This window comes from Perissodus microlepis, chromosome 7 (genome assembly GCF_051167445.1).
Source record: "Perissodus microlepis isolate ML-2025 ecotype Zambia chromosome 7, ASM5116744v1, whole genome shotgun sequence".
Taxonomy (NCBI): Eukaryota; Metazoa; Chordata; class Actinopteri; order Cichliformes; family Cichlidae; genus Perissodus; species Perissodus microlepis.
This window is the reverse complement of record NC_140467.1, coordinates 1916210-1939221: the sequence shown is the minus strand read 5'-3', so window position 1 is coordinate 1939221 and position 23012 is coordinate 1916210. Positions and strand designations below refer to the sequence as shown.

Here is a 23012-nt window from a genome sequence, read left to right as displayed (position 1 = left end):
CGTTCCTTATGACCTGTGCCATCATGCACAGTCGCAGATAAACTACACCACGACCAATAACGTGTAAACTGGCATGTGGCTGCAGCGTATCGAGATGCTACATCAAGGATGTTATCACAATCATGGATAATAGAGTAATGAATAATAGTTATAGTTTTTTAAAAAATCCACATTATTTGATGTATTTGGACGAAGAACACAACTATTGTTGTCTGAAACAATAATTTAAAAGAGATCCAGAAACTGAAGAGCACATTCACTCACACAGAACCACACAGTCATACTGTATTAGTCACCAGGAACTTCACTTTCCACAAATAACTTGCCAAGGACTAATTAACTTACTCCCACAATGACTTGCCAAAGTAACACCCGTGGACTACCTAACCAAATAAACGACGGCAGCAGACACAAACAAATGAGAGCCACATCATTCCAAACGGGATGGGGATATTCATTAACCCAGTGCTGGAGAAATGGTAACAGCAGGACTCTGAGCACTGCAGGAGAAAGACAGATGATCTCTGGAAAGGCTGCGAAACACCAACTATACCTGCAGTCTGTGGAAAGTTTCCCTAATCAACTTTGCATATTTGGACAAAGGTGGGGGGAGAATTGGGGTCTATGCAGAAATATGAATGAGGGACAATAGTGTGTATTCAGGTGCAGAGAGTTTTGTAAGGCAGTCAATTTGCTCTCAGCAAAAACAAATTTCTCTAGATTACACAAACAAAGGGACACATTTGCAGAGAAACCAAGCTCGGCGTAGGGGTGCAGGCTTACAGGCCAAATTGCAATATAACAGAAACTGGCCAGTGGAATTCTTTGCACTGAAAGTTGGTGCAAAACCGCAGCTGTTTGCTTTGCCTTGCAGAGTGTTTTCATTCCACTCTATTTTGATGTGACCTTGTGCACAAATAATGACTGAAGAACATGAACAGAGATGTATGCACGCATGCATATTCATGAAAGCTTAAACAAACTGACTCAGAACGCGTGTGGAGCATGTGTAAAAACTAAAAATATCATTTCTAGTCCTTTTCAGAGCGGATTTATGTTACATATTTTTTATATTCTGGTTGCACAGGGAAGCACAGTGGTTAGCTTGCTTCACGGCAGGAAGGTCCAGTGTTCAATTCCCCCCTCAGGCCGGGGTCTTTCTGTGTGGAGTTTGCATGTTCTCCCTGTGTTTGTGTGGGTTCTTGCCTCCCACAGACATGCAGTTAGTGGGGTTAGGTTAATTGGAAACTCTAAATTGCTCACAGGTGTGAATGGTTGTCTGTGTCTATGTGTCAGCCCTGCAACCGACTGGCGACCTGTCCAGGGTGTACTCTGCCTCTCACCCTAAGACAGCTGGGATAGACTCCACTTTGTACTTACTAAAAGTAGCATGCATTCGCTTTAAACGGAATAAGGATGTGGGTGTTTTCCTCAACGACGATGCGTGATGTCTTTGGTGTGGTTGCAATTATGCTAGTTGTTGATAATTAAAGTTGCATGAGGAGGCCTCACATTTACAACTGATTCAAATTCATGATGAATGAAGGATGAATTTAGTTTTTAATGTCTTTACATTTGCAATTAAGGTCACTAATGTGTGAATGCCTGGGTTTAGATCCCTGTCATGTCTCTGAATAACAGTGTGACACCTCAAAGTGGAACATCAGCAGCTCGAGCTGACTTTGACCTCAGCACAAAGTATTTCAAAATAAAAACAAGACAGTCTCAGTCTTGTTTTGTCATCTTCACAGAATTTTTTTTGTTTTTCCTAAAATGTGTTCATAGTGACAAACTGAGGTTTTGCATTGTAACACAAAGAACGTCTGCTGCTTTCCCAGGTTGATCCTGTTATGGTCATTAACTGTCTCATTAATAAAAGTATTGCACGAGCATAATTTATTGCAAGAGCCAGAAGCTGCTTACCTTAACTCACAGCAAAAACCTTGCAAAAGGTAAAAGAGCTTGCATAGATTTGCCCAAGGTTAACAAAATCCACCCACTAGTAATTCCAAAGGGTCACCGGTCAACCATTTGTTTATTCCATAGAGACCGACATGATTATATTACACAAGCTCATCCAACACCACAATGCAGGTCCTGCTAACAATCGAGTTTCCACACAAAATATAGTCAGAATGAGTCGACATCCAGTAACTGCTTTGTTTGTCACACCGCAAACTATTTACCTTCATATTTGTATTCACATGGCATTTGGAGGCTGCTAACATGTCAGTCATTTCAGTAATCAGCACTTGGGACAAAGCATAAAGGCTCATGACAAGGTACACGGCACTGACAACAATACTAGCAGAGGTTTTATGTTACCCAGGGCTGGATTATCTGGACCAAGGGAAAGAAATATTGACATTAATAAGAAACAGATGAATTTACTGCATGACAGTTTTTCAAACACTGGTTTGACGCGTCTGAGCGCGTCGTGAAATCAGTCAGACCATAGGAAGCTTTTCATAGAAATGTCACATCATCAACACCCACGTAAACATATCAGTTGTTGAGATATCGCAGTTGTGTACTTAAGAACTCAACTGCTAAAGAACCAGATATATTTATGATGTGATAATTACAAGCTTTACTGGTGCTGAAAGATAATTGTTTATTTCTGTTCCCAGTGTCTATGTGAAAAATAAGCCAACCAGCTCCTGGCTGCTATAAATACATGGAAGGGAATCAGTCACCTTTAATGGTTGACAAGAAAGAGAATAGACATGTTCTTAACCCTCTCAGGCTCAAATTAAACTTTTCGTTGCTGATGCACAACCAAGTCCTGCAGTGGTACTTCTGAGTAAAACAACTCATAAAATATGTATGTGGGGTAATCGGGTTGTTAGTTTTTAACTGTTGCAAATCGGCAACGCCTGCCTGGAGAGGGTTAAGGAACACCTTGTTAATCTTATTTTCCCAGGAGCTTTGATATTTGATCACAGTGCCTGCTTTCGCTACTTTTCAGTAACATTTTCCAAGTTTAATCAAAAATAACCTTTTCAGATATGACAGCTGATATAGAACATACAAGCACACTAGTTCTACTCACCCCGAGTGTCTCTGCTGACCGACCACGTGTTCCTATGATGTCCACCTGCGCTAGGTCGTCTGCATGTGCGCTGAGGCCGCGGATGAAGAGGACCGGCTCGCTGTGCGGAAGATCTCGCAGAGGAACCAGATTCAGATCCCCGTCCACGTGGAAGCCGGGATCCGACACACCAAACGCCACGTCCTCATTCCCCGCACAGTCATCAAACTCAACTGGAAGGAGCACAGAGAGAGCCGTATGTATTTTTGCATCAATCCAAACAAATTACAAACATCATAAATAAGAAGAAAAATCCCCATGAAACTCTGAGTCACTGAGGTATTCCCTCATTGTACAGATGTACAGAGCTCGAGGAGCCGTCAAACAATGCACAAAAAACAATTGCATTTCTCAGATATAAACATATGCCCTGAAGATGAACAGTTACCCCAAAGAAAGAGTGGGATGTTCTGGAAGGCTCTGTCAGCTAGGCTACAATAAACTCACTGATCTCTTTTCATACGAGCCAGCTGCAATATTTATGACTCACCGTATGCTACGCGTTGCCGACTTATTAATGTTTCTGACTTGCTTTCGTGGTGCGCTTTGTTTTATTAAAGAGAATACGGTGGCACGTAGTTGCAGGGCTGAGGAACAAAAGACACGAGACAGAGAAGTGTCACCTCTGCGTGCACATGTGGGCTTGCCTTCTCTGACTGAGGGAGTTACTGCCAAGGACTCGACCGAGCTTTATCCCCTCTGATCATGTTCATCCTCGCTTTATCTCGCTCACACACTCCCCTAGGTGTTGCAACATGATCCCCATGTACTCCCCCACCATCACCCCTGACAATCCTCACCTCCCTCATCCTTCACCTTCTCTTTACCTCAGCCTCCTGTAATGAATCCGACTGTTGGGGAGGATAAGTGAGGGAAGAGGGGCAGGAAGTCTGCATGTGTGGATGCTGTTGTTTGTTAGGAAAGCATTTGGCACATGACTAAACAGAGGACGATGGACGCAAACATGGTAGCTTATTTAAGTCTCATCATCTCTTTTTAAATAAATTCTGTTTGATATCAGGACTGGAGTTGAACTGGAATCATGCGATTCCGAATATTCCGTATGGTTAGCATTATTAATCAAGTCACGTGGTTCTGGACTCACACGTTGTCTGCAAAAGCCAGTTAATTCATAATTAAAACAAAGATAAATGTACATGGAAAAGACTTAAAAAGACTTCTCTGGGATGCCGACAGGCAGCGTCCTACGTGATTCAATCCACTGCTTATCTTAACTCATATGAAGAACTCTGTAGTTATTCATGAAGGAAATCTTTCACAAGACACCCAAAAGCCTCACTGCTGTGTGTTCCCTTCACAATGGGGACTCAGAGGCCATCGCTCTGAGGAAGAAACGGCTTCAGATGAGACCGTATTCATCGTGTTTCTCAAAGCAACTTTGAAGATAAAGCTCAGCTTTAGTGCAGAGGCTACAAGCTTTCTCTGTAAAGTTAAACCTAATATTCAACTTTCTCTGTCTGTATGTTAAATGCTGTCTAAATCAGTTTATGTGCAACAACAGTGATTAAATATGTCAGGCTGCCAGTCTCAACACGTGTCAACGAAGCAAACTTTTGTTTTACAGCGTTACTTTTCTTTGCGCTGCGTGTTGACCCCGTCTGTTCCTCTGTGCTGCCTCGAAGGTTTCTGGTTGGTGGAACTGATCAATTCAACTGGGAGCACCTGGCCAGTCTCCCTGAAGCATTTAATTGAATGCTTTTTCAAGCTGGAATCTATGCAGACCCTTTGACATAACCTATGCGTGTTGCCGGCATACCTGTGCGGGCTGCGACTGTCGCAGAGAGGTGCGTGTTAGGTTTCGGTGCAGGGCTTCAGAAAGGTTTGCAGCTACAGCAAAGCTACTGTGCAGTGTGGTATAATTCGTCTGCCAGCCTCTGGTCTCGCTCTTCGTCCACCCAGCACCAGACTGTTCGTTCGATTGGCTTCAGCCACATTGATTTACAACTCAAACCATTTAACAGCTTCTGCCTATCATTGAAACCATCATCTAACTGCTGGATTGATGAGTGTTTCAGTGGTATCATTCACTGCCTCACTTCACAAAATTCATTAGCATTAATTAACATTAATTGTGGCTTTTTGTTCTTTGTTGGTTGATGAATTGGTACATTTGGGTCAAAACTGTGTCTTTCCTAATATGTGTCATCAGTCTTTACCCATTACAATGTATCAAATGAAACACAGTCTCCTACAACCTCTAACTAGGTCGAGTATTTCTTTTTTTTTTTAATTGAATAAGCAGTGAGGGTATTTAAACTGTAATTGACTGGATACAGCATATATTATTTGAAAAGACAGGGATTCACCAGAAAAGAAGCGTTCATGACTGCTGCTAATTTCAGATTCTTACTGACATTCACTGCTTTATTTTCTAGCACCGTGCTGGAGAGGAATTGTGTTGTAAGTGCAAACCCACCGTTCTCTGCAACAGCAAATTTAAGTCTTGCAGGAAGCAATGGAACAAGACGGCACAGCAGCACTGAGCTGTTACATTAAGTGCAATGGACAACAATTTTTCAGCAGGAAAGAAAAAAATATTTCAGCGTGCAGTCTCTCAGGCCACAACAGTAAAGGCCAGCTCACAGACTTCTTCAAAACAAATGAATGTGGTTGATGCTTTTTTGGTTCGGTACCCACAGAACTGGTCCAAGAGTCCTACGGTCACAGATCCAACCACGCGATACAGATACTGCTAAAGCAAGCAGGACTGGACTCTTTATTTAAATTATTATTTTTCATTATTTTAACAGAACTCATCTGTTTTCAGGCTTTTTTGATGCATTGATATAACCATATAGCTAAAATGATATGGTTCTGTAATAAGAGTGTAAGAACTTTACAGTACTACTAAAATATTTCCTCTACGTCTTCATTTTATACAAGGTTACGTTGCATTGTTGTCATATGATAAACACTCGACTAAATGCACGCACTTAAGTTTCTTGGAAACAGCATCTACCCCTTAATTTTAGAAATGATGTGTTGACTGCGACGCACGAGTCTCACTGCATTTAGTCTAAGTGATCGTTCTAACGCATACAGATTAGCCCGCAGTAGGGGAAAGGCTGCTGTTCAATTCAAGTACAATGGCAACCCACTGCTGTAATTAACACGTATTGTTCCACTGATGAAAGCGCTCAAACTTTTATTACCCGCCGCAACAGCAAGGCTCGTATTGTTTTCATCCCATGTGTGTGTGTGAGTGTACGTGTGTGTGTGTGTGTGCAGGTGTGTGTGTGTGTGTGCAGGTGTGTGTGTGTGTGTGTCATCCTCAGATGGTCTCTAATTGTTCATGTTTTCACCATATCATGAAATTCAATGTAATTCAAATAATTTGCTGGAAACTACACTGCGTATTCATCTACCTACATTCTACTATACGGCTATTTTCCATCACACCATGACCAAGTGGACAGAGACAAGTTCCTGTGTGACTTTAAAATCAATAGACTGAAGTCTATCAAAGCTCTCAATTAGTACACTTAACCTTTGTGGCTGTGTAGTCTGGTTGCTTTTACCTTTTCTTGCAGACATTTTATAGTCTTTCATTTGGAAAGAATCGTTTTCTGCCCTCTGGACGAAGGAAAGAAGACGAGAGTAGCAGAGTGAAGGATGAACGTAGAGAGAAGAAGGAGAGAAAAGGGAATGGGAAAAGAAAATGCCAGAAACGGCAAGGATACAATGGACAACTACGGAGAGCTACAAAGTCAACAACCTACTCTCGAGGGAAACAAGGCTCTGTCTCAATATTCAACTCTCACTTCTAATCCAAAGCATGAAAGATGTGTTCATTTCCATTCCCATTACAAGCCTCAGATTTATTTCAATAACATGGGCGCGCTCGTTAGAGCCCGCAAATTGCAGCGCCAAACAGTGTCAGTGGCATTTCAAAGGCAGCCAGAGAGTGTTTGATGGTATTCTAATGTTGTCAGGTTTTGGGGGGATTTCAGAAGAGAGCATGGTGAGCTGGCAGCTTTGAAGTCAGGCAACAATGACAGAACGCAACTTACCCCTCTCAGCACCCACACCCCCACACACCCACTTTCTTTCTCGCTCAGGGTTGAATAACTGTGCACAACATGGATTAGGGTGACCAAAATCCCTGACTGAGGATTCGAGAGGAAAAGCAGGGTGTCACGGGGGTTCGACTTTTTCCTCAAGTTTGACATTCAAGTTCCTTTCAGGCTAAACTCTCCTTTGGAGTAACAAATGTTCCAGAAACTCACTCATCACAGACCAGGGTTACTCTAGGCTTGATTGCCTGTCCGATTAGTGTTCACCAAAACGTCCACGTTCTCATTTATTGCAATAGGTGTAGGCTGCTGGGGGATTCCCATGATGCACTGGGTGTTTCTTCTACCCTCCCTATGTGTTAACAGACCTCTCTGCATTGAATCATACCTGTTATTAATCTTCCACAGCATGTCTTTATCCTGTCTTCCTTCTCTCACCCCAACCAATCACAGCAGATGGCCCCGCCCCTCCCTGAGCCTGGTTCTGCTGGAGGTTTCTTCCTGTTAAAAGGGAGTTTTTCCTTCCCACTGTCGCCAAAGTGCTGCTCATAGGGGGTCATATGATTGTTAGGGTTTCTCTATTATTGTAGGGTCTACTTTCCAATGTAAAGCACCTTGAGGCGACTGTTGTTGTGATTTGTATAAATGAAATTGAACTGGGTTTATGATGTAAAAAAATGCACTTACCAAGGAAGTCATCTCTAGTATCTAGCTAAGTAAAGAAGATACAAAAAACTATCAATGCATTAATATTTTTGGTTTGCAACATGATGTGAAATGCATTAACCTCAATTCAAACTGGTTCATTGTTGCAGGGGGAGGTGGAAAAAACTTGGTTTTAATTGTTTTCTATTTTCTTTTTATAGCAAACTGGAAGAAAAGCAGGATGAGATGTGCAGTGCGGAGGCTAATGTTGGAACTTGTTGGCATTACATCAAACTATTTGTTGAACTTACTCTGGCTTTTTTAATTTCTTTTGCATTGTGCACGGATTTAACATGTTTCCATTCTAATATACTTCTGCCATCAAGCGAGATATTTTTCAATAACTAAGCAGACACCTCATATTCAATCATGTCAGTTAGCTTAGGATATTTTAAAAGGACCATCCACACTGATGTCTTCATTTTCATATCTTTCAACGGTGCTAGGCAGAAACTCATGCTGGATTATTTTGGCATCCCGCATTATATTTACATTGACTCAGCCACATAAATGGGATCTCCCCCCTCCCCTGTCAGGCACTACAGTTTTCCTTTGAGGTGTTGTGAAGACAATTTTCTATCTTGTAACTAAATGTCAAGTCTGCATGATGGAAGAGATGGGAATCTGAGGGCTAATCTCAAAGGTGGCAGCACGGGTGTGTTTAAGCTGATAGCTGCCGTGTCTAACCAGAGCGACTATGCTCAGCCCCATAAAAGGCCTCTGGAGAACGCTATTCTCAAATAATCACCCCGCATTAGAGAGAGGGAGCTGCTTTTGAAAATGTATTTACGCCCTGAATTGCATTTTACCCCAGAGTTTCCTATCACTGCGCATTGTGTAAGGCCCATCACTAGGATTCAATAGTAACAAGACGTTAGCTTTTCATCTAGCAAGATAACAGTTTGCAGGGATTTAGCTAGCTAGGGGGTCCTGACAGCAGCAGCTTTCACTTTGGCTTTAGCCGATGATTAAGACCCCCCACCTCAACCTTTACTGCCACTCCAACTATCCAGTCATGTCACATGCAGTTTCTAATCATCAAGTGTAAGAGAAATGTGTGTTTTTGCAAACCAGAGAGTGTGTGTCCTTTTACTCAAACCACTGTATTCTATCAGATGACTGTATCACTCTCATTTGTCAGTGTAAGCATGGTCTGTGCATACTAGCTTTTATGCAGTGTTCCAGGGCCCTTGATCATACTTTGATGTGTGGCCCTGTCCACTGTGCTGGTGACTAAAGCCAATTAAACTACAGCTACTTTCTGATCTCAAGCAGCATCAAAGAGTTCCCATGTGGACTGTTAAAGGTCAGTCAAGCATGCTAACTACCTGGTCAGATGTTTCTATCATCTCGACACATCTGTGCTACACTTAATGTTATGTTGCCTTGGATACCTTAGCAACATGTATTTTTGTATATGAGTGTTTTCAGACACAAAAGGACTTGATCAAAGCCAGAGAACAAAAACTGCAATAAGTACCAGCTCCTGTTGTGTTCTGGTTGTTTATTTCATCTAACTGGTGCAGGGCTTCACGTTATCCTTGTATACGTGCTTTATCCAAGTTATTTTGACCGGCCTTCACAGTCAAAAAGTCACCAGCCAATAAAAATCAAAAGGTGAGACTACATATCAGAGCAAAGTCAGATCTTTGATCTTGACATCTAGAGGAGGAGAGAGCTCTAAAGTGGCAGCGAGCATGAATTAGCAGAAGAAGTATTAGAAGAGGAAGAAAACACAACATCCACTTTGATATAGCGCAGCAGTCTAAACAAAGGTACAATTGATTAAAGCAGCGGTCCCCAACCTTTTTTGCGCCACGGACCGGTTTATGCCCGACAATATTTTCACGGACCGGCCTTTAAGGTGTCGGGGATAAATACAACAACATAAAACTAGTACCGGTACCGAAAAAAAGGTTTATTCATAACACACGTGAAAAGACCCAGGAAAACCGAGTTAATGATAAAAACGATAACAAAATAACGCTGAAAACCAATAAAAACCCTGAAAACCATACATTTCACACCTGAGCCTCAACTCTCGCGGCCCGGTACCAAACGACCGGTACCGGTCCGAGGCCCGGGGGTTGGGGACCGCTGGGTTAAATGAATCATAGTTTGGTGTGCCCTACTAAACAGAATGGCATGAACCGAGGCCCTGGCCATAATGGAAGTTATTAATTACACCTGTATTCACACCGTAATGGTAATCAAAATAGCTGCAGCGACTCGTCAGTATAACAGTCAGACTAATTAGGAACAACAAAGTTTGCTTGTAAAGTTGAGAGACTGAACCCTGGAGAGAAAAGGTTTCCCCCATCGAAGGCTAATGACAGCAAATTGTATTTTTAATAGGGCTGCCACGATTAGTCAACTAGTCACGATTACGTCGACTATCAAAATCGTCGACGACTGATTTAATAGTCGACGCGTCGTTTGAAGCTTTGTAAGATCACAAAAGACGCAGGAATAAGTAGTAGGATTTAAGAGTGTAATAACGGACTGAAACAGAAGATGGCAGCACTGCATGTACAAGGATGCCAGCTGCCGTTAAACCCCGAAGAAGAAGAAGAAGCTGTGTCCCAGAATTCATAGCGCAGCCCAGCTCAGTTTCCAACAATGGCGGCAGCTAGTTAGTTTTAATATTACTCTTATTATTCTTTCTGGGTCACAAAATAAACGTTTAACATATTTTCAGGCGAGAATGTAGCTGTGTAAACCTCAAATATCTGCTCAGTTTATCAAGACACCACATATTTTCAAAAGCGCTCCGACGTTTTCGGAGACGTCTGTTACCCACTAGCTCGATAGCTAGCCGGGGGCAAGGCTCACCGTGAGAACACCGGACTCCCGGCAAATCGTTTTCAAACCCACCGCCGTCTTTCGCTACTCAGGTTAAACGTGATATATAAGTCACTTAGATAACTTAAAAATGTTATTGTTTGGCTTTTTTTTTAGTATTTTATTTGTTCCTGAGTAAATCGGTTTGGCTGAGATTAAAGTTTTTACACAGCTGAATAAATGTCAAGCAGACAGCTGATTATCAGAAGTGTGAGATGCTCGAGAATTTACTCCGGTGTCCTGTTATATTTTAGATAGCAAGGAGTTTATTAAACTTCACCGAAACAATCTGCAAATTTCATTAAAATTTAATAAACTATCATCTTGTCTTTATTGTTAGTTAGCACATACCTTAAACACTTAAAGCTGTAAGCTAATGATAGTTATATAAGAGCAGATGCTGCTGGTGCAATAAGCTGTACGTTTTACGTCCAATGGATGATGATCTGATTAGTCGACTAATCGCAAAAATAATCTGTGACTAGTCGACTATCAAAATAATCGTTTGTGGCAGCCCTAATTTTTAACTGTTCCCAATTAAAAGTAGAGAGCAAAGAGACTGAACAGATATGCAATGACAGAAATGTAATTTGATGTAAAATAAAAAATGGGTCCATACAGACTGTAGTGGTTAATATATTGTCTTAACAAGCTAAAGATCCCTGCCTCAACACTGAGAGGAAACACAAATCCCTGGGAGGGCTGGGTCAGTGGGCGTCCGGTGTAAAACTCCACGTCAAATGAAGTATGTGGATCCACCCACTGCTGCAACCCCATGTGAATGAGTTTATCGTGGTCGGGTACCACACATTTCCTTTCCACACAAGTCACTTATGAAGACTGGATATTTTATTTTCTACAAAATCTTATTTTCAAATAGGAAATAGTGAATTCTGCTGTTTACAAACAGGTCACTCAGGTCTGAGTGGGAAATATCTGTACATGTTTCCCAGGTTGCTTGACCTCACGCTACTCATAAATCTGATCAAATAGGGCTGTTCGATATAACGATATATATCGGATGACGATATAAAAACGTCTATCGTTTCATTTTACGCTATCGTTTGTTTCGTGGTGTCGCAAAATAAACTGTTTACGGTAATATTTTCTCATGGTTTTGATGGTCACTGTAGTGGCTATGTTAATTTCTTAAAGTTCTCTCTTTCTCTTATATTTTATATAACCACACTACAGACAGACAAGTGCCTGTTTTTATGCTTTTGTCATTAGCAACAACAACGGTAACAGCATCGCGTGTCCGCTTGTTTATGTTCCACATAAACCTTTCACAATAAAGCTCAAGATCCTGTTGAGACTTTTTAAAATAAACTGAATCACGTGAAAGAGCAGATTATTTACGGATGAGAAGCAAAAAAGAGCCGCCAGGTGCTAAAAAATAAACCTTAGACTCAAACGTTAGAACAGGCTTTTCCCCGCAGCACGCCGTGTAATAAATACTCACAAAGAAAACAACGGCTGTTACAACTTATGTCTAAAAATGTATCGTTTCATGCATCGGTTAAAACACTCGACTCCAGCTACACGACGCACAGCTGGAAACACTTCACGCAAATCGAGCTGCCCGAGATTCACAGAATTTACAGAAAATGTTACATTTTTGTGATTTATATCGTTATCAGGACGATAGAATTCTTATATCGGGATATGAGATTTTGGTCATATCGCACAGCCCTACTGACAAAATATAAATGTTTCTGTCACTGATAACATCCTAGTGTAGATCAAAAAATTTGAATATCGTTAAAATGTTTGTTTGTTTTATATATTCCAAATTCATTACATATAAAGTGAAATGCGTGAGGTGGAAATCCAGTATTTGAGTTTGAGTAAGTTACTATTCAGACAGTATAAATACTTCTTATCTCACTGTGTCACTGTGTTCATCATGGATAAAGGACTTTCTTACAAACCGGCCCCAGACTGTAAGACTCGGCCCTCATCTCTCCTCCACTCGCACACTGAGCACCGGCTCCCCACAGGGCTGTGTGCTGAGCCCCCTCCTGTATTCTCTCTACACCCACGACTGCAGTTCGACCCACAACAACAACCTCATCATCAAGTTTGCTGATGACACCACGGTAGTCGGACTCATCTCAAAGCGAGACGAGGCAGCCTACAGAGAGGAAGTCCTGAGGTTGGCAGCCTGGTGTTCAGAAAACAACCTGACACTGAACACTAAGAAAACCAAAGAGGTCATCGTTGACTTCAGGAGACACAGCACTGACTTGGCCCCCCTTTACATCAACGGGGAGTGTGTGGAGAGGGTCCACAGCTTCCGGTTCCTTGGTGTCCTCATCTCTGCTGACATCTCCTGGACAGACAACATCTCAGCGGTCGTCAAGAAGGCCCAACAGCGGCTGCACTTCCTGAGAGTCCTCAGGAAGTACAAGCTGAACTCCAACCTGCTGCTGACCTTCTACCGCTCGTCCATTGAGAGCCTGCTAACCTACTGCATCACGGTATGGTACGGCAGCTGCACCAAGGCGGATAGAGCGAGGCTTCAGAGTGTGGTCAAGACAGCACAAAAGATCATCGGCTGCCCTCTCCCCTCCCTGATGGACATTTATTCCTCCGCTGCCTCAGCAGAGCAGCAAACATCATGAAGGACAGCTCCCACCCTGGTTTCAACATGTTCAGCCTGCAGACCCAAAAACAGTTTCTTCCCAAAGGGCTAATTAGGAAAAGAAGCAGGCTGCTGCTCAGTGATCCAAAATCATTTTCTTTCAATTAACAGAAAATTTGCGATTTCATCTGGAAATCACATAAATCCAAGGTGTTTGTGTGAAGGTTTGACAGTCTGTGGTGTTGGTTGGTCCTCTGTGTTTTATCAAGTTCAAAGTCATCACAGTCATCACACTTTGTGCTTTTATGGTTTTGTGACCATGCGATGACTGTGCTTGATTGGCAAACCAACTCAGCTGGCACGAACCTCACAGAGAATCGACGTCGTATTGTCAAGATGGACATGAGAAGCATTTCCACCCAACAATGCAGACCAGCTGAAGCGGCTATTAAATCTACCTGGGCTTCAACACCTCTGCAGTGCCACCAGATGATTGCCTCCACGCACGCAGCACTGATGCAGCGAATCATAGTAAAAAAGTTGCAGCCAGATATTGAATGCATGATATTGATAAGCTAAAAGCCACAATGAGAAAAAATGAAAACATTTAACTTATAGAAGAAAGTTTACCCATTTGAATTCAATCGTGACATTAGATGGACAGTCGTGCCAATGAAGCTGTCAGACAGGTGGTTCTTAAGCGTGTCTGGTTTAAAAAATGAAAAGCCTTCATTTTAAATCATTTAAATGTAATACGCACGTATCCATTGTTGAAAGCAGAAAAGTGGTTTGTTTATCTGCTTATTTCAGAGACACGGTGTCTTATTAGTCGTGTTTGACATTCACTGATTTCTTGAGCTTTTCTCTCTCATACGGTGAAATTCATTCCAGCTAGTGGAAAACAGATAGCTAATTATAACATGATGTGCCCCGTGAGTGTTCTTACAAATAACAGGGCTCTGAAATGTCACTGTCAGCATATGCCCACAGAAAAATAGGCCTATTGTGAGTCTCTTATTTTTTATTTTAAGCTACAACAAACACTGTCAAAACAGTAGAGAAGTTACACTGTGCGGGGCTGACGTTCCTACAATTGTTTACTTGAGGTTCGGAGATGTTGAATCACCAGCTCAGAAATGTGCAAAAGCTGATTATGATAAGCTGGCACTTACAAAATAGATCAGTCATTGAGAGCTTAGCAGTCGAGTTAAAGTCATCCTGCAAACTGTGCGGCGCTGAAGCTCTCTGGAGCCGCAGCAGTCTCATTTGAATCTGAATCGTTATCTTTCAGCATGTACATGAAAGGGGGTTTCTGCTACATACAACAGCTGGACTGGTCTTAATTTGATGTTTGGTTTGTTACACTAATCTGTGGGATTTCTTGTTATTGCAGTCAACAGGCAGAAGCGTGCAACTCTGTAGTGATTTAACCTGCTGCACTGATGGGCACTGATGCTCCTGCTTGCTTACCTTTACTACTGTAAATCTGTCAAATCGATACAAAGGAGAGATGAGACAGTGAGTGAGAGAACAGTGAGTTAGACAGTAATTAGGATGAGATAATGAGGGCCGCCTCTCTGGTCGAGTTGCAGATTCTCTATTCTGCTGGGCCATGAATGCCAGAACAATGCCTCTAGGCAAACACACGCACGCACGCACGCACGCACGCACACACACACAGACACACACACACACACACACACACACACACACACACACACACACACTCTGCAACCAGTCAGTCGAGTCACTAAACCGAACCTAATACTAATCTCACACTGTTTTGGACACACAGAGGTCTTCTCAGCCATAATTAAAGCTAAATCACCGCCTGAGTTGCCACCTTTAGTTATTAGAAATATGATTCAGTCCTTGATACAGAACAGTTCATCTTTCAGTCCCAAAGCTGGCACACGTTTAGCTTCTCTTCAAACCTAGCTACCCTGTCATGTATCCAGGGACCAGAGGTCATGTGACCAGCAAGGTAACATGACAATTCAGACAATATTTCCCAGATAACAGACAAATGTTGGCCTAGCCTGGGTTTTTGGCACTTACAGCTCAGTTATGGCACTGTCACATGTTGTGTTTGCCAGATGAGACTCAAATATCAACACATTTAACAAAGCATCAGTGTGTCGCCATATCCAGATTCACTGTGACTCAGTGCTGTGAGTTAGGGCCAAATGTATCCCAAAGGAACCTGCAGATGTGGGTCACAAAAGCTCACATGCTAACTTAAAGATATTAGCATTCAGTGTCTCGGGGAGGGATAGTTGATTTGTTGAGGTGTTTTTGAGACATTTTGCCATGACATCCAGGTACTTCAATAGTCAGAAAGTTGTGAGAATATTTTCTCTAGGCCAGGTTTCATGGACATGACCAGCGACTGACGCTTATAGTCCACTTTAGCTCTAATTTCTCAGTTATTGCCAGATGTTATGACATAAAAATGCAACTGTAGCTGCAGAGGCCATGGTAAAAGGATTTGGATAATTTCTAAAGTGTACATCTGCAATGGATACAGCACTAAGTCAATGCAGTGTCAGTCATCCTTATGAAAGAAGGAGGACAATAGAAAACTCAAATTGACAACCTGTCGATTGATCTGTTATTTTCTCTGAGTTCTATTTAATTTGGAAATCTGCAATCAATGTATTCAGCCCTGACAAAGCAGAACAACAAAGAAGCTAAGGCTTGATTTAAACAAGGTTTTCTGAGAATCTTTATCCAGCCCATAATTGCACTTGTTATGAGTATAGAGCACTTTTTTTAATAATCACCCACAGCCATCAGGATGCAAAAAAAGTCTGAGACTGTCCTCTCAGTGATTCAAAGACTCAAACACAACACAAACTCACAAAATCAACTCCTCATTAATGGCACTTTGAGGAGTTTAAGGCGGATCCTGTAAGGACAGAAAACTGAGCCTTTCAAATGACTGATGGGAAAAGCAGGCGCATCTGCTGCGATGCATTCCAGCAAACTGGTTTCTCATTAAAGCTAGAAGGAAAGTGAACATAGGCAAACAATGTTCCTGTACATTTATTGAATTAATTCCTGCATTTGTCAATGAGGATGTCAGCTCATGAGTAAAAATATATTCTTCAAGGTTTTGTGCGGTGCATGCATATGTAACACTGACAGCAACAGTAAACATCTCGTGTCTCCGCACAAGCTGGAAATGTTAAGGCCTACAGGCCTGGTCTTTGATGTCGCCTGTTTCAAGGTTACACCTGCTTAAATATGAATTCATTTAAATTCCTTTTTCAAAACAGTTGCGCAGATGCACTCCTCACCCGGGTTTTATGTGAAAATATAAATGAAAGTGTCTCAGCGTCTCTAAGCGATTGAGATCCCCTGAAGTCTAGCTTGACAAGGTTAACCACGGCAGCAGATCTGAAGGGAATGAGTGGGTTTATTCAAGCACCGTAACAAACTTAAATCAGTCTGTGTTTGTTTGTCAGTGGCAGGGCAAAGGGTTTCATCAAAGAGCGCTGGGGCAGGGGCGGACGCCAGCAGTGATAGTAAGGTAGCCTTGCAGAGGGAGGGAAACTAAGCTGCTGCAGTCACAATAAGACACATCGAATGGGAAATCCATCTCAGGGTTATGCGGTAACAGCGCAGCTCTGCTTCATTAACAGACTAGCAAATTTAGCAAACCTGGTATATGACAATATTAAAAAATACAGAAAATAAGAAAAATGACGATCTTGTCAGTCATCATCTGCATCACAGGCAACAAGCACACCTGCGTCACCAAATGACTCAACGCTGCCCCGTCAGACTTTTAGTCACCATAAGTAGGGATGGGTACCGGTATCCGGTGCCATGATGGCACCGGTTCTGACATAAACGGTAGTAACCAGACCGAAAAGCAGCGCACATTTCGGTGCTTTATTTCGGTGCTTTCTTTTCCTGAGCTGTGATACACTTTAGATTCCAGCCAATCATTTTACGTTTCCGAGGATAGTAGGCGGGCCCAGGTACGTACGTTCTTTTAAAGCAGAGCTACAGATTAAAAACGCCCAAGGCGAAGCGGTCAAAGTCTGGCTGTACTTCACAGCAAAATATGCAAACTCAGCAGCCTGCAACAAGTGCTTTAAGGTGATACTGTGATACTGTCAAAGGAGGTAACACCTCGAGTCTGATGAAACACCTGGCGACGCATAGCGTTTTTTTTAAAAGCCAAGAAATGCGCCGTATTTAATAGCTTGAGGCGAGACCTCACACCGAGCACATCTACTGCAGGTGTGGTGCCTGTTATCGGACCCGGAGTTAGCAACATCCCCCAAAAACCCGAAGAGGAGAGTCCTGGCCCCTAGCCCTGCCAGTGTAGCAGAAATGATGATGATGATGATGATGGCAGCAGCAGCCGTTCTTCTCTGCGTGAGTAGCTTAATGTTGTTCGTGTGTAATTTACGTTGAGTAGGCTAACCACGTTATTACATTAATGCATGTAAGGTGAACTAGCAAACATCATCATAGCTACATGCGGCTGTCTTCTTGTTTGATGGCAGATGCTCCCTTCACCCTGGCCAAAAAGGTTAAAATGACCAAAGAAAAAGTGGAAAACAGTTAAACATGAGAGGTTTTTGGACAAAGTTTGTGTTTTTTCCATTGTTTAAGCACTGCTTCCAGCCAAGAGTGATACCATATATGCCCCATAGCTGCAGAAAAGGCTAACATTGTTATCTTTTTACAAAAAAACAGCTGAACATGAGAGGTTTTTGGACAAAGTTTGTGTTCTCCATTCTTTAAGCACCGGTTCGAGCACCGTTTAAGCACCGGCACCGTTTCAAAAGTACCGGTTTGGCACCGATATCGGATAAAACCTAAACGATACCCATCCCTAACCATAAGGAAAATAACTAAACTATTAAAATATCAACAAACAAGCAACTACTGGAGCCATCAAATAATCCCACTGGTAGCTTTGACGTTAGACAAATGCCCACTGTGGATAAGGTGGCTCAAAGACGAATGTAAAAAAATGGGAAATTTTTATACTAGTTGAGAATCATCCATTAACTAATCTCAAAGCACTCATTTCCAAAATAAATGTCCAAATTCCTCCCATTTTTCAGTTTGGCCTTTTTGCCATGTTCCTTGATTCTGGAGCAGTCGTTATGTTGTTGCATTGTTTAAGGGGACGACACTTTGCCTTTCTTATGATATTTGTTCTGCAAAACGGTTAGATGGGTGGTTCTTGTCAAAGCAACATCCACAGAACAAAGTTTCCCCACAGAAAACTGCATTGTAATGCAATAATTCATGTTATTTCACTTCACCTGTCAGTGAGTTTTAATATTGAGGGTGTCTGGTGTATGATTCCAATTGACCTTTGTAATTGAATAAGGTTCTGAAGAAGCACCGAGGGAAGACATTGACTATGTCAGGAAACACTCAACGACTGCAGCGATGGTGCGCTCTTGAATTCTAAACAGAGTGAAGCTATAAATATTAGATATTGTTTTTGGCTCTTTCACACTTTGACCACTCTGATGCCCCCTGTCCTAAATATGTAATCTATCACAGTTGTACTCTGCATATTAAAAATATACACATGTCACAGTTCATGCTTTGCCACAGGCGTTAATGATAAGGTGCCCTCACAGTGTTCTCACTTAAAGATCTTGACAAGCTTCCTTTGATATGCCAGGGGCTTCATGGCTGTGCCTGCTGTCCTCCCTTGGGGACCTTTCAGCACACTTCTCTAAGTATTCATATTTTGCTCGATGGATTTACTAACATTGTGAAACTGAAAGAAAAAAAACAAGCAAACAAACACTGAGAGCGATCTTGGGAAAACAGATTTAACTGTACAGTCACAGGACAAAGTTAGTACAAAATGATAACTGAACACGTAATATCCTTGATATTTTGTAAAATACATGGATAATAATAATCTGTTGGATTAAAAGGCTTAAGCAATGTGTGACATTATTACCCATCAATATTGGAAGTATTCAAATATTAATGAAAAATGAAAGCAGCTGGTTAAAGCTGTTGCATTCAGTCATTGTCACAGGTGTTAATCTGAAAGTGCTGAGTTGGTCATCTTGGCTGTTTTATTAGACCGGACATTGATTAAGCTTTGATTGCTAATTTACTGAAGGAAGTACTGACAACTTTTTTCACATGTCATCTTCCCAAGAGGACACTCATCTGTTACAATGATAAATCACTGAAGCTTGTTCCCACACATTGAAAGCAAAGCCAGCAGCAGCTTGCCTCGCACGCTGGTCTCCTATCAGTTTGCTGTGAAAGACCAGGGGTTTATCTGTAATGCACATGCACAGAAGAAAAAGCTGCTGCCCTGCTGAGCTCGAGTCATTAAGATATCAAACAGAGACAGCTACATTTACCTATGAGCATGAAACAAGCAGAGCTTTCAGCGAAAATAGCTAACTGTGGCTACAAGATGGAAGTAATGCAAAGGACAGACGGAAAAGGAGCTTAATGTCATCACTGTCTGATAGAAGAGAGCTCACTGTACTTTGGTCCATTTTAATTTATCTCTATTTTTAGACATGACAAGGCAAGCACTGCTGGCCTTGCTTGTCCCGAGACAATGCTACTGGTAAGGTGGTGTTTATAAGAAAAAATAAAAGAACTTTAACGGTTCGATATTTTTTCGATACAAAAAAATGTTCATGCTTTTTTAATTTGTCATTTATTAAAATTATAAATATATATTTTAACTCAAAAGTACAGTTTTTAAATTTAATGTTGCTGAAACAACAAAGTAATAAATAAAAATAAATCTATCTGATCGAGGAATCACTCATCTTTTGAAAATTGAGTTTATTACAGAGAAACGTCTCTTTCCAAAATAAAAGCTATACTATACGCTTCTTCTGGGCTATATTCTCAGCAGCATATTAAACATATCAGGTCCCCATAAGGAGAATCCTGTGCTAACGGCTGTCTAAATGACTCGGGTAACGTTTGTAGCACGCGTGCTTGTTGTTTTTGTCTGTTTCCACTTGTCTTTGCACTAGGATGATGTCGGAGTAAATGTGCAGTCATATTCGTTGTGTTCCCACTAGTGCTGTCAGCGTTAATCTGAAATGACGTTAATGCCACAACACGGCAAATCTCCGTTAACCAGCTACCGCGGATCGCCCGTGGGGCTGGACGGAGTCAACACGTTAACAAGCTAACTGCGCTAACACACTAGTTCCCACCCATGTAATTGAGCATTGCGTGGCACATCCGACATACTGTTCTACTTTTGTCCATGACGTGCTTACCTTCAGGGTCATACTTCACATGAAAACCAAGATAGTTCCAAAGGCCAGATCTGAATGAGGGTGGGGGAGGTTCAATTTGCCATGTTGCAACGAGCTTAGCTTCTGTCTTGCTAGCTTGCGCTGTGCTCAGTGGATCTGCGCTCGACAGTGGAGCCAAGGCGGAGTAGTGGAACGCAGATCCACTGAGCGCTCAACACAGACAGCATCGTCAGAAGAAAAGTTGATAAAATAAATTCAAAATTTTGTATTGTTCGATACATATGCGTACCGAACCGAAAGAACTGTATCGAACGGTTCACTCGTATCGATACGAGTATTGTTGCACCCCTAATATATATATAACAATAAATCACAATAATTCATGCATGATGGAATAAAGCCATAAACAACAATTTCCAGTTCAGAATATGACACAATAGAATTCAACTTGGCAACATTTCTTAAGTGATAAAGTGAGAGCAAACCAAAAATTAAATGTGAACATTGAAAGTAAAAGCTGCATCAAAAGTCACCCTTAGCCTGCTGATAGCAGATTTAGCAGATGTGGTGCTGGACCTCGAGCACCTGTTTGTAACTCAGGTACAAATCTGTCAGCAGCACAAACCTTTGTGAAACAACAGGCAGAGTTGGAACAAACAGTGAAGATACAGAAATATTATTTCTCACACTACTTTTCTACTTTTCCTACTTTTTAATTGAGTTTCTTTGGTACTTGAAGGACCAGATAACTTTTCAAAATTTGATTTACTTATAAATCTTGAGTCTTCTTCAGTGACCATTTTTCACTCACTGTTTTTTCACTCACTGTGGTAGAAGGCAACTCCTTTGTTATCCTGTTTCTGCTGGAGGTTTCTTCCTGTTAAAAGGGAATTTTTCCTTCCCACTGTCGCAAAGTGCTTGCCTACAGGGGGTGTTGGAGTTTTTTCAGTTAGTTTTCTTTATATTAATGTGGGGTCTTTACAATATAAAGCTCCTTGAGGCATCTGTTGTTCTGGTGCTATAATAAATAAAATTGACCTAAATAACCACAAAATGCTAATGTGAGGTTCTCTCTACTGTTATGTCCCAACTGGAGGTCTGGACCGGGTCTCCATGAAAAGCTTCAAGTTTCTGGTCCTAAATGGTATAATCGAAGTAGGTGGGGAGGCATACCTACTTCCTAGGTGAACAATCTTCAAGTGGCAGTTCAAGCTTTTTCATTTTTGCTTAATTATAAGTGCACCACAAATGTGCGATATAAATATGCATTAGCACTGCACATCATCTCCATCATCACCATCATCACAGGGATCATTTAAAATTTGATTTTCCATAATGAGGGAAACATTTGCTTCCAATCCTCCTGAGTTGAAATGACTATTATTGCACTCCTTTTAGAGTTCATTATCATACTGAAAACCATAACATGAGCAAACCCTAGAGCTAGAGCATACCAACACTGTAGAAGGCAAAGCACCTAAATCATCAGCATACATCAGATGATTAATAAGGCTCTTCCCCATCATGTTTTATTGATTGAATACGCTTGGTGATAAATAGCCCCGAAATGTAACTTGTATTTTGCAGTAGCTGCAGTTCAGTAGTTTAAAACCGAGTGTGCAGTGTGAGGACCAAAAACATCATAAAAACATTTAGCTTCACATTTTCTGCATCTGTAACTGAAAAAAGTAAATTCCACCAACAATGCAACACATGTCCAGACTTCGTTTTTTGACTTTAATAAAGTCTGGCTTATGTTGCATATATAAAGTATTTTCTTTGAGCAGAGAATCTAGATCACATTTAAAAAACTGGTGAAAACAACAAAGCAGCTTCCTGCTGATTTTAGACCAAGACTCTGATATGTGTTCAGCACAAGTTGCCATGGCGATCTAACCAGGTTAGAGAAAAATTACCTTTCTGTCACTGAAACTCTGACTTTAGGCGCATCGTAGCTCACTAACCCATTAAACCAGCTCTCCTTGTAGTGAGCAAATGAATGAATGAACTTGGTAAAAAGGTAACAACAGTGTTTCCACATGTTTGACTGCCAAAAACCACCAAACCATTAACATCTAATTACCCTTGCACATCAGTCTCCACAGATTTTGCCAAATATACAGTGATTCAGAAAATGTTCTCACATTCTTTGTGCTGCAATTGGAGTCCAACTCCTAAGCTAAAAAACCACAAATAAACATTACTATAATTACTATCATTTCCGAGCAAAGACTATATTTAACTGTGCAAAGGTTCAGTCCCTGGAGCATTTAAAATTAAAACTGGCATGTGTTCATGAACAATATGGTGCGATATTACACAAAAAAGCCCTGCCTTGGGCTTTAATTACTGCACTGTGTGTGAAAGCCTCTGTTAGAGAAGACCAGGGGACTGGTTTAGTTTTTAGCACAAACACAAATGTTTGGGTTTTTTTTACAAGGAAGCATGGTACATCACATGTACATGGTTATGATTTTCACTTTGGGATCTTTAATATCTTCTTGTTCCTGTTTTCATTGTTA

The 23012-nt window shown here is 41.4% G+C and overlaps 1 protein-coding gene across 1 annotated transcript in view; it reads right to left on the bottom strand.

Moving 5' to 3' along the window:
• cdh13 (cadherin 13, H-cadherin (heart)) overlaps nt 1-23012 on the bottom strand; it is a 396226-nt gene that overhangs the window by 248260 nt on the left and 124954 nt on the right. Inside the window, exon 3 of the mRNA XM_084932749.1 lies at nt 3053-3264. Coding sequence (XP_084788875.1) covers nt 3053-3264 — 212 coding nt within the window. The remainder of the gene's footprint in view (nt 1-3052; nt 3265-23012) is intronic.